Source organism: Harpia harpyja, chromosome 22, assembly GCF_026419915.1.
Source record: "Harpia harpyja isolate bHarHar1 chromosome 22, bHarHar1 primary haplotype, whole genome shotgun sequence".
Lineage (NCBI taxonomy): Eukaryota > Metazoa > Chordata > Aves > Accipitriformes > Accipitridae > Harpia > Harpia harpyja.
Genome location: NC_068961.1, coordinates 21,815,664 through 21,833,535, shown reverse-complemented (window position 1 = coordinate 21,833,535; position 17,872 = coordinate 21,815,664). Strand labels below are relative to the sequence as shown.

The following is a 17,872-nucleotide window of genomic DNA, read 5'->3' as shown; positions in this document are numbered from 1 at the left end:
ACCTACACACTTGAGAGAGCAAATTCTTCAGCTCAGTATCTGTCAACGTGCATCATAAAGATCAATCTTTTAACAAACACTTTTGGAAGCAATTACCAGGTATAAAATAGCATGCAGGTGTGAACTCAGCAACTTAACTGACCATCTCTAAAGTCAAGTCTGCTGAAAACAAAAAAAGAAGTTCACTCTTGGCCATAAATGCTACTTTTCTAGGGCAATGGCTACTTAAAGGTCAATTTTTATCAGAATGAAAAGGACAAAAATTGAAAAAAAATTGTCAAAATACTAACAAACTATTTCTCATTTGAAAGTTACAGAATAAAATTCTACTTCTGCTAGAAAAAGGGGAAGAATATTAAAAATAAAGTTTGATTTTTGTCTCATCAGAAATGAAAGAACTTATATCAAAATAAATGAAAGTCTTGAATGATAAAAGAACAACAAAGTATGGGTTTTTTAAACTAATACCTTTTCCTTCATATTGTTCTGTGGCTGTACAGTTGTAGATTTCCAAGTGATTGTATCCGTAGGTTGTAAGTACCACATAAAAACATAAAGAACCTAACATCTGATATAACACTGTAGCATCATCTTCATCCTCAATTTGGGGGTCAAACCAGTTACCAAGAAGTTTCATGTGCTTCAGTTTGTTTGGATAGTAGGTCTTTAAGAACTATTTGTTAGCAAAGAGCCACATATACTCTTTTCACCAACCCAGCACACCAGCTTCCGTGTATTTTGTGCTTTCCTTGTAAACCAAAACAATCTAGTCAAGGGAATCTTCAAAATGTAAACTAGAAATCTACAGTAAAATGACAGTGCAAGAAACAATATCCTAATCTACCTTTACGAGAAAAGCTACTTTGCTCTTAGCAGCTAAGCCCACATGTATCAGCTGCAAGGACTGCATCTAACTCAGCTTCTGCAGAAAACCTTTTGTTAGTTGTGCTGCACCTCTTGCTCCCTGAACAGCAGAAAACTAGGAAACTTCCTTTTCCAAACTTGATTTAAAATTACTGATTTAAAATTATTTAAATGCTTATCGTTTCAAATTGTGTCAGTGATTTGTTTAAACAGTTTGGGATTTCCAAATGTGCCTAGATCTGTAGTCTTGAATTCTTGTCCCATAATTTCCTTCTAGAGGCAAAGAAACCAGCAAAGCGAAAGAGATGTTTCTTCTGGTTGTTTGTGCCATAATCTTGCTTAGATAGAAAATTTTGTAATGACTAAGAGTCATTTCTGCTCAGTCATGCTCCAGGAAGTGATTCCAAAGCATACTGGAGACTCCACAAATGTTGAAATTGCTTAGCAGGGTCTAAAAGCCAAAACCTCCTCTAAAATAAAAAAGCTTTATACAATATTACCTCTTTGCTCTTTTACACAAAGCATTTCTCAGTTCCTTAGCCAGTCCAATGGGCTCTTTTCTCCAGACTGTATTTATTGATTCCTCTGTTCTCGATAGCTCCTATGACTGTGTATGTTTAAAAGATAGAGCGTAAAGACTGTTGAAATATGCAAGTTCTTTGAAATGCCAGCAACAGCAGCAAGATGAAATAGAGTTAACAAAAGTAAGACTGTATCTTTGGCACCTCACACAAAAGCTAAGCAATCCTGTCGTCTTCTTTTTCACAGATCCAGGACTGTATTTTTTTTATTTTTGGTAAAAATATTTTAAAGTTGTTATTAACATTCACTATGAAGTGGGATGTGGTGTGAGAAAGATACAGTGGAATGAAGAAAAGCAGGCCAGCTAAAAGACTCCTTGTTTCTTATGTGGGCAGCAAGAAGCAACATGGTCTGTCTCTAACAGGATGAGATGGACAACCTGGAGATAATGAACAGATGGGAAGTGAGGGGCAGATTAAAGACTAGAGTGATAATAAGCGTGTGTGTGGGGCAGGAGTGGGGAGTAAAATAGGCACCAGATAAAGGATGATTCAGAGAAGGTTGGAGGAAGAATAAAATGACTGAGAGAGAAGGTAAATAATAAAATGGAATGGGGGGGTTAGAAAGAGGAAAGAGGGAAAAGCCAGAGAGGAGAAGAAAAACCAGAGAAGTGAGAAAAACAACTGAAAGGAAGATAAGAAAAACAGGAGGGAAAAGAACCAAGGACAGAGCATAGGGCAGTGGAGTAAAAAGAGAGAGGGACTAAGGAGTAAAAAAGTAGAAAGTCTATGTGATGTTCCAGATACAATATTCGTCTTCATACACATATCAATGTGATCTTTTATGATGCATAAAATAAAAGCAATTGTAATAATCCGCCTACATTTATAGGTGTGTTAGTTTGCAACCATACTTTGAAGATTCAGCCATCCAAGAAGAAATGTAGAAAATCTCCTGTTGAAAGGTGCAAAGCTTCTTTGTGCAGTGTAGCTTTCTAATGGCTGAATGTTGGCTTATTTGTAATCGGATGATGTCACATGCATTCAGCATTCTATGGAAATACTCCCAGAACAAGACACAAATAAGCAAGCAGTTTGCCATCCTAGTAGGTTAAGTAATAGCAGACATACAGTACATCCTGGCTTAAGATTTTGGTTACCCACTTCTGTTTTATCTGTCATGTGCTCAAAGAAGTAAGATGGAAAATGATGGTTATTTTTTCACATACTGTTATATTAAAGAATCTGCAGTCTTATCTCTTCTATTTTGTTTAAACCCCATAGTGCAGGTTGGCAGATTGCAGTAATATAGGAGCCAACATCTGACAATGAAAAATTGAAAATGTCTTTTCATATTCGTGAAGAATGTATTTATTATTTCATTATAGCTTAAGCCATAGCTCTTATTTCATGAAATCTCATTGCTTTCAGCAGTCTCTTCTCTAGAAAGAGCTGCATATTCATTATAGTTTCAAGGGCCTTCTTTGTTCCTACTTGATTTAATATTTGTTTCCAATCACTTCTTTTGTTGACTGTTCAAAAGTTTAAAAAAATGAATAGTCAAGAATGCAGTGTGTTGCTACCCCCCACCCATTGTCACAGTTCTAAACACTGGGCTCTAACATTCATTATTAATGTCTGTCATGTTTGCCTATTAGGTGGAAGTAATCTTTGATCATCTTTGAAGCAAAACGTGGCAATCAAACAAGTCTGCTGTAATAAAAAAATCACTAACGCTTTTGTAAACACATAACATCCAAGAAAGGACAGAAAATGTTACGTATTTATCATTGATCTGAACTGGTATATCCCCCTGAATTGTGTTTTGTTTATTGTTTTGACAGTAGTGTGAAAGAATTCTTTTTGTAATGTCACATTCAGACAAAAATCAGGTCTTAAAACACAGTGCAGCTTTATTTTTAGAAGACGTACAGTCAAAAACGTGTGACTTATAGGTAAATGATATGAGGTAACACATAGTATGAATTCATCAGTAGGTGCAATATCTTGTGTTTCTGTGTCAAGGGCTTTTGGAGGGCTGATGCCCCTCTCCTCAGTAAGTATGTCCTAGATCTGTCTGCTGCAACCTCCAAAAGGGAAAGCGCAGATTCTCCTCTTTGAAAGAGTAGATGCCACAGTCAGCTCCCTACACATTTGAGGCCCCTTTTCTGTCTCCACTGCTTCATCCTCTTTGCGTTTTCCCCTGGTAGAAGGCTGTGATTGTTGAGGAGAAGGGAACAAAACCTCCTGAGCATCCCTGTGCCCTCCCTGAGCTCAGGTGTTTGGCTAAAGCGTGTAGTTACTCCCCTTGGGCTGCCACTGTGGCAGTGGGTCACCTTACAAGGCTGCTTCAAATCTGAGTTCAATGGGAGTGTGGTCCACTACCCCACTGACAGCACCTGCAGAGAGTTACTTCACTTCTGATTTGGTTGTAAGTGCCTGGAGTGAGAGAAAACAAATTGGTCCCTCTGCCCTTCATTCTCTTGCTGTCACACGCTGCCGCATACATGTAGATCAGCAGAGATTTAGACTGCGAACAGACCATAAATTAAGTGCTGTTTGCCTCTAGTGTTGTTTGACCCTAAGTGTGGTGGTTTTATACAAGAAAGGATGATACACAACATTAGCAAATCTGAGTTGATGATTGGTTTTGTAATTGCTTCAAAAGCATTGTGGCAAACTTAGTCTCCTAACGGATCAAGTACAATATCTCCATTAATACTACAAAGCAGCAGTGATCAATTAAGTAGCAACATGATTCATTTTTTCAGATACTTTTTGTTAGATGATGTACAAAGTGGTATCAGCATTGTTTGGTCAGCTGTTCTGAAGGCCTCTATGATAAACGATTTCTTTTCGGAACTCATCTTGAGAAAGGCACAGTTGCTGTCCTGAACGTAATCTTTTTCTCAAGTGTCAGGGGTGAATTAAGAGGGTGCTCTGAGGGTTTTTAAGACCATTGGGTAATCAGTTTATCTGGAAAGAGAAATACTACCTTAGAGAAGAAAATAGTATATTTCAGTATTTGTTGATGTTTTAGTCACTCTGGAAAGGTATCATTTTGTAGTTGATATCAGAAATCTAGAGTTGAAAGAAACTCAGCCAAAACAAATAATAATAAATAAATAAATAATTGAAACCCACAAGATCCAAGTAAATGAGTAAAATATACCCCTATTTTGAATGTTTAGGCTTGTCCAACTGTATTCCCAGCTCAAGTAATCACAGTGCCTGACATGTGTACTGTCATATATTGTTGAACATTGCCTACCTTGCTCTAATACTTTCTGCCAGATTACACATTACAGCTATACTCAGGATTTGTGTAATGATTTTATTTTGCAAAGATAATATACAATATCTTTGATTGCTGAAATACCTCCAAGCTGTATGGAAGATGATTAACCTAATTAATTGAGAATATTATTGTCCCAGGCACGTTACTACTTCACTGAGGGAAAGGTACAAAGGTATGGAAGGCCAAGCCCTGCTGTTGCAACTAAAATGTATTCCTGCAAAAAAAAAAAAAAATCACACACACCCCCAAAAAAAAACCCAACAAACAAACCACCCCAAACTAGAAAACGCCAAGAGTATGAGAGAAAATCAGGGAACTTACACGAGAAATAGAATTGTGTGGTCAGATGAAGAATATAAAATCTTCTGTCTGAGGCACACCAGAGGTGTATGTAGCCCAGGAGTCTCTTGCTTGACAGAAACAAGAAGGCGCAGGTGCCTCAGGAGAGCAGAGAGGTGCGGGGTGCCTCTTGCCTCTCTTTCCAGTGGTCTGTGAGGAAAGGCCTTCTACAGGCAGAGTTCATTTTGTAGCTAGTAATCCTCAGTGGACTTTTCTTCATGAATTTTTCTGGAAAACTCTTTCAGAAAGCCAAACCAAGGCAAACAGTGGAATTAATTTTTTTAGGATGAAGCTTGAGAGTTTTCCAAATGCCACGTGATAGCAGAGGGCTGGACTGGGCGATCAAAGATGCCTGTGCCTGCGTGGTCTCTGACACCAGAATATCCTGCTTCCAGCATCGCCCAACGACCGATGTTTGGAAGAAAATTATATCTGTCCCTCAAAAAAATGCAGATAGCTGAAAAATGCTTGCCAGAAGGGAAAGCGTTTCTTCCTGACTCTTGTGGTGATCTGATTTTGTTCAGAAATGTAGTCCCTTTTTCGTTTTATTTTAAATACAAAGTTACTTTTAGATTACCCCCAGTTTTTAAGTATCAGCAAAGTTATAACTTCATTTGGTATGTCATCTATATAACACCTGTTCTAAAGGTAGTTTATTCTTTTGATGTAATAAGAAATTTTAACTGAGAGAAAAAATATTTTCTTGTTTAGAACAAAGCAAATGCAATATATATATCTCAGTTATGGATCTCATGTTTAACTCTATTTAAGCTGGCATACCTCCTCCAGAGCAATTCCAGATTTGCAGCAGACAGAGCACCTGCCATCTTTGCCATTTTCTCCTTTCCAATGAACCCATTTGCCATTCATTTTGAGAGTTTTATTTTTGGAGATGGTAAGGTTGCTCCAACACAAAAATCATCAGCAGTTTAAAAGAACGCTTAACTAAAATCACTTCATTGTTGCGTATCACATATCAAGTTACTACGTCCGGTGGGTCTGCATTCGCAAAAAAATGCATGTCCCAGCATTCACAAGACAATCACATGAGTCGGCTTGGATCCCAGTGGTACATTTGTATTTGAAGATTTTTAACTGGAATTTAGAAGCATGTAAACTCATTTCTCATAGCTGCTCTCTACTCCCTGCTGGGGTCTTACATGGCCAGTGCAGGTTTCCCAGTCAAACACAAATTTACATATTGATTTGATTTATGTTGAATGCTTGCCTAGGCTTCTTAACACACCCTTGGTTTACTGTCTGCTTTCCCCCTGTATCTTTAAATGAGTATTGTATTGGTAAGTAACATGTAGGCTGACAGATTTTTTTTCTTGATTCAAGAATTGGTAGAAAAGCAATCTTTTCCTGATTTACGCTTTTTTGTAACATAGAAAAAACCAAACATACCTGTTTGAACCTGAAGAGTCAGGATTTTTTGAGAGGTTGCAGTGTGCCTGTCCTGTAGTTTGAAGAAAGATGAGACGTGCATGTTTGGCAGCAGTCAGTGTAGGGGCTTATCGGATGCAAAAAGAAAACGGAGAAAGATGAAGCCATTAAAATGAGTTAGAAACATTTTTGTGAGAGACATGCATGCCTGTCACAGGTTGAATCAAAATGTGTTGGTCTTGCTAATAATCACATACAGTAAGAATTATTTCCAAAATTACTGGATGAAATTGTGTCTTTAATTTTGAAATGAGATGTGAGAACATCCTGATCACTTCTGCCTTTAAAACTGATGATCTGCAGGAGATCAACTGGGGTTTGTGAACTGCTTTTGAGGACTGTAATAGAGATAACTCTGAGTCACCTATTGGTGGAAATTCGTTCTGCTTACATTTTTAGACAGCCTGCAAACTGGAAAAAGTTAAGAACATGGGTTTTGTCAAGGCAGTTCCATTTCTAAGATAATTATGATAATTTATCAACATTTTACATTTATTGCATAATTGACTTTAGATCCTGATCAAATTGGTGTTATAGACTGAGTCTCCCCATGGATTCCATGATGGGACCTCAACTGTACTAATGGAAGAGAAACATAATAATGCTGTCATAATTGTGAGCGTCTACTAACAGTTACTTTAAAGCACCAACATTGACAAATCTATTAAAGAAAATAATTGGCAATGTTTCTCTGAAGGAAAAATATGGACTAGCTACCTCATGCAAATGTCTCAGGAGCACAGGTTTATACACTATACATGTCCTGAAATTGTCTTGTGATCTAAAAATCTGTTTTCTGTTGTGCTTTTATGTCTATATTCAGGAATTTTACTAAAACTTACAGAAGCAACTAAAACCAGAACTGTAATAAAAAATGAAGAGCTACGTTTTGTGCAAAGAAAATTATTTGTATGTTTAAACATCCAGTTGCAAATCACCAAAAAAATGACTGGAGTACGATACATATTTTTGAAAAATTAAACTGTACATTTGGTCAGGGAGAGAGCAAAATAAGATGAAATACTCAAAAGAGTCTACTAAAGCAAATTAATAAATCTCTGTTTGGCAGACAGTTTAGAGTCCTTTAGCCATAGCTTGATGATTAAAACTGTGTAGCATTTGACACACAAATAGACAATATAAGCTCTTTGTTGCTTTTGAATGTTACAAAATATCCTCTGTAAAGTTAGAGCATTTGATCTTTTAATGCAGAATGTATTTCCTGAGACTCTAGAGACAAACTTCTAAATAACTCAAAGTTAATTTTAAATGGACATGTTAATCTTTTTATCTGGCATACCTTTTGTCACAAAATGAATTAAAAATGTGAAACCTTCAACTTTCCATAATGAAAAACGCACTGAATTTTTTAACTAGCCTAAGAAATAAGACTACAGTTAAAATTATTTATTGACTTATAGCAACTCATCTTGATTCTAAGACAAAGTCGAAATCCAGTAAGTCTGCTTCAGGCTATAAAGTGAAATGCAGGCAGAATTTAGAAGCCTAAATCCAGAAGGCAATTCAGGGGCTCATTCTCCAATGACTGTGCAATACTTAAATGTGTATAACTCAGTAGGCAAATAGTACTCTTAAGATCTTCATGGTTGCCAACATACAACCCAATATGCTCTAACCACGGGATAATAGTGGAAGTCCTTCCATGCATGTCCTTCTGGAACCAAGCCATTGATGCTCTGTCACCAACCAAAATCCCTTGTGCAAGGAGGAGAGAACTTGCTTCTGCAGTCTGATAGTTTGGGCTGTGAGGTGGGAAGAACGAATCCTGGGATCTCTTCCCTGGGCTGCTCATTACAAATTTATTTTTTCTTCTTGCCATATTTTGCACTGGAAAATACGGATCTTGTTTAACTGCTTCAATCCATTGCAGTTTCCCATGAATAGCTTTGGTGATTCCACATGCTCTTCTCTTGTGCGTCACTGTCTTTGAGACTTCAGCTTTTCTTGTTTGTCCAGCAAGGACTCTGGATACCAAACACAGGGATGGTGTTTCCAGCAGGTGGCAGGGCTGTTAAATGCTAGGTATTCAACTGCTATATGGTTTTGTGGGTCTAGCCCAAATGCTAAGTTGCCCATGTCTGATTGACCATTGACTTTGGGTAGGAAAATGCTCGTCTGCAGCTGGTACCATCTCTACCCCTTAATGGTTGAAGTTGTTTGTTCAGTGTTCATTGAAAAGATCAGTACTCTTAAAGTAATTACTTCCTACACGCCTCATTCACCCTTCACAAAATACCTCTTCAGGATATAGAATAATAATGAAGAAACATAGCTTGCTGTTTTACATTGTGCTTCATGTAAAATTATTCAGCAAATCTTTTCTATAATGAATATGTATAATAAATCTTTAGCTTGTCACAGGTCTAATCATGAATGGAAAAGAGAAGAGATATCGTGTTATTCAAATAGCTGTAATTAAATTAATTGATTCATTTAAAGCTCTGCCATTTCTTGTGCATTTTCCCCATTTCATTTCCACTGCATTTCCATCGCATGTCCTTCATCCAGGTTGAAATACCAACTTTTTCCAGCTTACTTATCAGATCAATCTCACAATGAATAAAGATTTGAGATACTTTTCCATCCTCTTTTAAAAAATACAATAAAAGATGTACACTTATTTGTGGACTGGACCAACATTTGTCCACTATACACTGGAAGATGAGCTCTGTAGTGAAACTGCTGACCCAACATTAATTTACAGCTTGCATAAGCAGGGTCGGTATAGTAAAGCTTCTTCAGTGCCTATAAGCTATAAATAGGATGCATTTGTCAATTGCCTTGCCCAGGCAAAATGTAGTCACTTTACATCCTGCACCTGTGTGCCTTTATGTTTCTTAGAATAGCAGTGGCACTGTCTCTATTGAAATACCTTGTCCATCTTTCAAAACTGAAAATTCCTGCGTACTTCATTAGAGTCATGCCGTCAAACTTTTGTCACCTGAGCACATCCAATAACACAGAGTTTCAAAATACCTGTTTTCTTATAAGCATATGTATCTACCAGTGTTCAGGCATGTCTTTGATTATTTATCTCTGAAACTCTTTCATATGAAACTCTTGCAATGAGTCTAACACAGCTTGCTTTGTATATATTCCAGTACCTTTTTGAAAAGAAGCATAACTAATACAGGTTCATGAAATGCCTAAAATTTAGATGCAAATAAGGTGTCTAAATTGGGAAGACTGGATTCCAATCTACCTGTTTTCTAAACTGGGTTATGCCCATAATTTAAACCCGCAAAAATCTGTGGAAGTTGGCCACAGGGAGCCCCGCTGCTTCCCAAACTATACATCTGTTCTATAGGATAAAACTACCTGACCTGTCTTTCTTGATAAATTGTTTCCAATTACAAACTTCTCATTTGCCTTCTAATGTTTCCTAGCCACACTGGAAAAAAAAAAGAAAGGTAAAAAAAAGGTAATGTGTTTAGGTACACAAGAAATCTCTGATATCTCTCTAACAATATCTGTGGAACATTTCATTTTCCTTTGAGTCGCTGAGATGCCCTGTTGCATTTTGTGTAAACATAAAAGCAAAGAGGTTTTTGATTTCATAGTATTACACAATTGGGATGGCACCAAAATATACTCTAATGAAGTCTTTCAAACACTTTCCATTTTTCTTCTTTTTTCTTAAAAATGCAGAATATACAACTGTACTTGAAATTATAATACCTTTTATTGAGACATTATAGAGGCTAATGCATTTCTTTGTGAAGTATCAACCAACCAGAAATTAAGCAGATTCCCCATCGATCTTCAGGCGTTGCCATGTAAGGGCTCACTCCTTCTCTGACAGCACGTGTGAAAGGTCTGACTTGCACAGGACACATTTGAAGCAGCAGCGTAAAGCCTGTGTAAGCCTCTGTACCCAGGTACCTGGTACTCCTTGAAGGAACAGCAGGAGCCACAGGCAATAGCAAAGTCTTCTACCCCAGGAGCCTCATTGCCCGTCAGTGACAAAAATGCCCTTCGTGTCACTCAACCCTCCTTGCAGCTGGAACCCACCACATGCGTAGTGTCTCGTGAGCATGCAGGGGCACTGCACATCAGTTCCTTTGTCATGGTAACCAACGTGCAGCCATCTGTCATTATGACAAGGAGCATAAATGCAGCCTTGACAAGAATAGCCATGCTTCTCACGTGAGCCCATTGTATGAGGTGAAGTATGGGCATTTTAGTCATGTCATAGGTGCCTCTGATAGGTGGCCCTGTGGGGTCCTTAAGAAGGAAGGTAGCAGGGTCAGGGCCATGGACCCTTAGCTGTCACGGTGGGTTTGGTTCATATTCCCTGACAGGCCCCTTCTGCTACAGAATACCCCCAAGTGAACAGCTCTCCGTACCCGCGCTGGGTGCTGCTGTACTGCGTAGGTGCTAAGTAGTTCTTAAAGGACTGTGAGATGGACTTCGTAGCTTTGTGGACTCGTGCTGTCATGAGGGCTTCAAACTGCCTTGAACAAAATAAATAATCATTGGAACAGAAAAGTTAAATGGGAGGGAACAGTTTCTCCTAGGTGGATTATGAATCTAGTAGAGAACGGTTTGGCTACTTCAAGATGAATTTATAAATAGTTTCAGGCCAACTGAAACTACATTTTCTGTTGTTAATGTATTCTCTGGAGGAAGACAAGGGCCAGCCCCTGGTTCTAAGGATAACACCTATCTGTGACAAGCAGAATTACTAATTCTAAGCAGCAAAACAGGTTATAATTTCTTGGTTATGGCTATTAGGGTATTTACATTTAGGGGCAAAACCTTACTACTCCTACAGCTGCTATTTTCTCTGTGTAAATGAGTATTTTGTGAGCATAACACTATTATATGACAACAGTTCAAGTTAGAAATATGAACTACTCATCACTGCAGGCAGTCTGGTTTGTGTGTTTCAGAGGATTGTGTTCATGTACCCTTTGCTGACATAGGGGAGTTTTTTCCATTTGTTTCATTTTTGGCACTTGCTTCATACAACTTCAGCTCCATGACTTTCAGACATGAGATTGAAATAAGGCAATTCTAAATCACTAATTTTCTTTATTTTCAGTGTAAAGAATGATAAATGGGGAGTGGGGGCAGCGAGTTAAGCACAAAGTTTTAAAACCTTTTGGAGGACAAAGTTGCTTCAAATTATTAACAGCTGTTTGATCTGTTTTCTTTCAGCTATAGTACAAATGTGAGCAGCTTTCCCTCAGCAAAAGTGTAGAACTTGAGTGTTTACCCACATACACCTATTTATTTCTTTAATTGTAAATACTAGAATGGGAGTACTCACAGCCACTCGCCATCTAACATGACTGAGCCAGGGCACACTAGTAGTCTCAGGATTTCTGTTCATCATCCTACTAGAATGTGTGGATAAGCGTATAATGCTCCATGGTGCCCTTTGCAAATAATGGATGCAGAACAGAAGGTGGTTCCCTCCTCACACAAGGCTTAGCAGCATAAAACACCTCTCATGAGTTCAAGGGAAGTTTATTTTGCTGAAAGTCACTATTGTTGATACATCATTATACACGTCACTGAGCTCTTTACAAAGGAGATGAGAAACCGGCACCTGAGTCTGCCCTGCCCACAGGTTTATGTCCATGACAAAAGAGGCAGAGGATCCCGTGTGAAGTATCATTCAACATGGATGTTGCAGTTTTACACTGCCAGGAGGATTAACTTTATCCACCTTTTTTATTATTATTTCCTTCTCACTAACAGGTTATTCATCAGCTTAGACTTTCAGAGAATGAGAGTGTGGCTCTGCAAGAGCTTCTAGATTGGAGGAGAAAGCTGTGTGAAGAGAAAGAAGACTGGCAGCAAATATTGCACAACACTGAGCAAAGAATCACAGCCCCACCTCCACCCCCTTGTAAAAAGCCAACGCTGTTGAAGAAGGTAGAAGATACCTCCTGCAACAGACTCTCTTCAGGCATATGGGATACCACCATGTGATTCAGATTTGTGTGTTTGCAAACTGTTAGGAATGAAACCATCTAATGACTTCAGTCTGCACAATCGGCAAGTTTTCTTCCCTTCACAAAGCGTGCAGGGATTTTTTATAAGCACTCATTCAGGAGCACAGGATGGAGGAGCTATTTAGATCTGTCATGTGTACATGTACATTGTGTTTGTTCTTTTCATATATATATACACATATACATATATGTGTGCATCTGTGAGTCTATATATGTATGTGTGTGTATATATATATGGAGACAAACTGCACTATAAGTACTTCGTTTAAAAGTAGGAGACAGTCACTTAGAGTTCTCCCATGGACAATAAGAAACTACGTTAAGCAAATGATGATGGGAAGAAGTGACTGACAGGCATTTTAGAGACATCAGGAAAGTCTGTGTGCACACTGTACAGCTGTTTTATATAGTACAAAAATACAATGTTCCTTGTTCTCTAATGAATGGTTTTATTATATTACATGTATACATATATATATTTCTTTGTAGATGTCTGTGTTCTATTGGCGTTGCAAACCTGAAGATTATTTACATGTTTATTACTGGTGTTTTATAACTTAATGCAATTGGTGCTGTTGTTCTTTCTTCAAAATACAGGTAATAAATTCAATACTCGCATTTTTCTTTCATAGTTTATCTTTAACAACATACCAAACAGTTTCAACACTATGTTGTTTTTTCAGAACTGGCAATATCCTTTCTAAAATCCAATCCTGAAATTCTTGCAAAGCTCCTATATGCAGGTGTGATTTGATGCTGTTCAGTCATGGATTAGAGAGCATGACTTCTTTTTGGTGGACCTGTGTTTCTGAATGTGTGAACTGTGAATTCTGCAGTTACATATCAAATCTTATTTCATTCTGGGTTATGTAAAATAATGAGGCACTCATTTAGATTATAAGTATGGTTTGAAATTCGTACCTGATTATGCGTAAGGTCAGGTGTCAGTGGAAAGATACATAATGGTAATGAGGTATGAAAATAGGGCTGTGATTTACTGTTACAAGCCAGAAGACTTTATGGAGATGGGTATATCAAAGGATTATGTCCTTACGGTGGTACAGTGATGCATTTATACCTCAAATTTCATGTAATGAAATGGTTTCAGAAGTTGGAGCATTCTAGTTGGCAAACCTGAGTTCTGAGCAGTAATGTTAATTTATGAAAAACATGCTGCTGGAAACTTGTTAGCTACTGCTCAGCAGTCTTTGAAATACTGCTTTGCCACTAAAAGGTATAATTTGTATATATACACACGTATTTTGTCAGGGGCCACTTATTTTAAGTTCTTGGAGCCTGTAGAGCTAGCGTGAAACGCTTTCCTTGGCTGTTTGCCCCATTCCTATTGGGAACCAGGAAAAAGTGCTTGTAATTTTGCAAGTGGATGTAAAACTAATATTTTCAAATGTAAGCTAGGTTTAAAAAAGTGAGCTCACTCTTGGTTGGAAGTTGTTGGGAAAGGAAAAAAACCTGCTTAGAGGTGCAGGTTTTTCCATCATGTTTGACAGAAGCTTCAAGCAGGCTGAATGGCAAAGAGCTATCACATGCTTGTTTGTTTGTTTTTACAGGGAAGCAGCAAAACTCAAATTATTCCCCTGAGTATCATCAAGCTGTAGGCAGAATTAAGCACCTTCTCTTGCTGGAGATAAAAGTAGACCTTTTGAGTGGACAAGGAAGGGGAGACACCAGGTTAGCTTGGAATTTTACCTTGTTACCACTGTTAGCTTCACAGAAGTCCTCTTTGTAAGATTACCCATTTTGTTTCATGGAGAAGCAGGGACTTGAGACTCTGAGTCTTAGCTTCAGCTGATGTAAATGGCCATGGGTCATTACGTTATCCAGGAGGGGCAGCTAACCACTGTGAGGTTATGCAGAAAACAACTCTCACCCACTAAATTATGTCAGAATAGGCTTTGCCTGGAAGAGGTTTCTGTCTTTTCACTCAGGTAACCAGGCACACACAGAGATCCTTGTGTGAGAGCAAAATGAAATGGCTCCAGGACTGGACGCAAGAGAGCTAATGAACCTGACCTTGCAACTACATTCATTCTAGGATGCAAGTTGTTATCCCTGCATGGCACAGCATCGCTATACATAGCCATAAGAACATCTACCCAGCTAGCCTGGCTATCCTGAACACCTCCCTGCACTCAGACATGCAGACATGCCCTTGGGCTTACCGCTTCTCAAACAGGCCTGGCACATGGCCCTCACATAAGCTCTGTGGTATTGCTAACTCTAATGCTCACTAGCCGGCTTGGGGACTGGTAGCAATCAATCCACAGCAGCCTGGAGGTTTAGGGCAAGCTGTAAAAACTGACTGAGGAGCCAGTTTAGATCATGCCAAGATCCCTGCTGCAGCAGTGAGCTTGCTACTGGTCACCGAGCTAGCTATTTGTAAGGTGAGCTTGTGCATCTCCAGATGACACTGTTGTCATTGCTGCACTTGTGGGATTACGCAGAGGGGAGAGAATACATTTGTCAAATGGAGGTTAAAATGGGAAATAGTATAAATGCACATTATAATATTTTCTATCCTTACTAAAAGTTGTGTTATAGACGTGATCAGCCTCAGCTGCAGGAGCTAAATGGAGTCTAAGGAACCTTTCTGCTACTCTTTCAAAGTCTGTATTGTGTCCTGTTATGGCAGTATGAACCAAGTGTGGAAAAGAGGTATGTAGATTTTCTAGCAGTTTCATCAGTACAGTTACACAGGAGAAGCCAGTACAAACCTGATTCAGGCAATCTGATTCTCCTGACAATGAGCAAAGCAGACTATTTCCCCCTGTGCAGAAGGCCTTTGTTCTAATTTTTTGCAAACTTGGCTAAGACATGTATTTTCTGGGGCTCTTCCTTAAAGCGTGTTACCACAGTGCAATACAACAAAATAAATAGCAGAAGGTATGAGACTTTTTTTTTCAATTTTGTTATTAATTCCAGGTTATGTAATGGCTAACTTTTTACTTGGGAAGATTTTTCAGGATATTCCATTAAAATACAGTACTGTAGGAATAAAGTATTTGTGTTAAAACATGTTTTAAATATTTCTCTAATGGCAGTAAGACACTCCGGAGTGTGACTTATGATGTCATAATTCACACCTAGTGTGTTCATTGGTCCCTTGGCCTTTGGCCTCGTGCCTAACAATGCAGTTGGTAGGGAATTATTATACCATAATTCACACCCTACTGTGTCTTACTGCTTAAATAACCATACCCCCAGAGGTGTCTTAAAACTACCATTAAAGTTTATATTGTGTATCAAAATGTGTTTACAGGGCTGGGAAAATATACTATTGACATTTTGAAATGTTGAGAAGTAGTTTTAGCAGAACTGTACAGTGCTTGTAAATTAATCTCCCCAGTGGAGTATGCACCAGCCAATTACAGTATTTCTTGAGTATATGAAGTTCTCTCTTGCACATTAAAAAATAGCTCAGACAAAAAAAAAGCCTTATGAATTTAATATTCTAAAGGGAAAGATTAAACTCTATGAGCATGCTAATGCTCTTAATATCCAATGAACAATCTAAAATATATTTATATTTGCAATAAAGCAATTTCAGGAAGCTGGGGTTATCATCAGATAATCACTCCTCCACATTGTGCCTTATTGCTTAATTTTTAATATGTGAAACAAACAAAACTCCTAACAAATCAGCCTGTCCTTCAGTATAAGGTAAGAAGAATCAGATATGTTTTACACTTTAAAAAGTCATTGGTCTTAAAGCCAAGGGAATTCTGAAACCATATTAAACCACAATAAAAGAAAAACAACAGCTGTTGGCATGAGAAATTTTTAAAGCTTGTAAACCTTACTTGTTACTCCTGAAATAGCACTTGGTGTTTCTTAGTTGCTGTAGTTACATTCCTATTGCAGATTATAAGCAAAACTTCGCTTTTATAAACTGATTTAGACATTCAGAGAAATACATGCACCAATATTTTACAAAAGATCTGTGTACAGCATGAAGTGATAAGTCTTTTAAAAATTGGTATTGTTTACAAAACAATAGTATGATTGTTGAATAAGTGAATTAACATTTGCCTTTTTGCCAGTGATCCTTTTTTATTCCTTCTAAAAGGTTGACTTACTTTCATTAATAACTTCATTATACTACAGATCTTTTGTGTGTGGGACAAAGAATTTCATTAACTTGCTAAGAAAGCGTAATAGATTGTAGCATAGTTCTAAAGTGATAGTAATAGCCATATTCATTGTAGTTTTTAATTCTGCTCTATAGTATTGACATCCCTAGTAATCCTGTTATTCTTATCTCTATAAAGCCTGCTAATAACTGAAATGCTCTTGAGGAACCTAAAACAAGTTTTGCCAATCGCTTGTTAAATAATAAATGTAATTAAACTCTGTACAAGTCAGTTTACCAGAATGGTATTAAACATTTCATGGCTTTGTGTTCTAAACATACAGTTTTTAAAAAGAAAACACCACCTGAGCATAACTATTTGACAGTAGATGAACAAAACAGAAGGGTGTGTAAGGAAATGCTTTTCTTCCAGTTCTGCTGTTCTCTGTATACTCAGGATTTTCATTTTGAGAAGAAATAAATAAATCCCAGTGCTGGCTTATACTGTGGCTGTGAGAATTAGATCATTATCAAAGACTGTCTGTCTTCCCACCTGTGGTTTGGCCCTTTCCATGACCACATGAATGTATGCTGGATCTGGCTGAATCATGGATTTTGCTGTGAAGTGTCTTAAGCAAAAATTTCATCAAGTCATGATTTGACTTTCTGAGGATTTTTGATTTGTTACAGTAAACTAAAAATGCCATCTTGAGTTAGCTAGAAGTATTTACTTCAACCTTAATACCTTGTTTTGATTCTCATATATGTGAATAAAATCCCTTCTTAGCCCTTTCTTATTTCCTTTCCTGTCAACTGAGGTTAAATTTCAAACAGACTTTGTGATGAAAAAAAAGTGGTTAAATGAAATTACAGCATAACCTTTAGGTTTAATTTTTGAAATGAAACATTTTCCTTTAAAAATACTGAAATAGAATATTTCGGTATTTTCAACATGTTTTTCACCTTTTCCAGCTGAAATTGTTTGTTGGATGCAGTCTGAATTTACACATAATTTCAACTCTTGACACACTTTTTCGTAAATCCACTCTTCTCTGAAAAGTCCACGCTAATGAATATTTGTTTTGAGGTGCAGGAGAACTACTGAGGTCCTTAGAAGCATCAACAGTGAAAATTTGACAACCACAGTATATTGCCATCATAGCAATGTTCATGTGACAGCTGTTAGCTAATGCTTGTGCCCTCACTGTTTTTATTTGGGCTCTAGCCCCTTCTCAGTTGACATGGGTATGTAGTCACCTGTCTCCTGATATTCATTAGACTGCAGAGAGGAAAGTGCTACATTCCCAAAGAAAGGAGAGAGATGTGCTTCAGG

General features: G+C 37.8%; 1 protein-coding gene across 3 annotated transcripts in view; it reads left to right on the top strand.

Annotated features, from left to right (window-relative positions):
* Positions 1–17,043, top strand: part of MYO16 (myosin XVI) — a 404,375-nt gene extending 387,332 nt beyond the window's left edge. For all 3 annotated transcript variants that reach the window (XM_052773633.1, XM_052773634.1, XM_052773632.1), the window contains exon 35: positions 12,196–17,043. In XM_052773633.1, the coding sequence (XP_052629593.1) occupies positions 12,196–12,429 (234 nt within the window). In that variant the 3' untranslated portion in view covers positions 12,430–17,043. The remainder of the gene's footprint in view (positions 1–12,195) is intronic.
* The last annotated feature ends 829 nt before the right edge of the window (positions 17,044–17,872 follow it).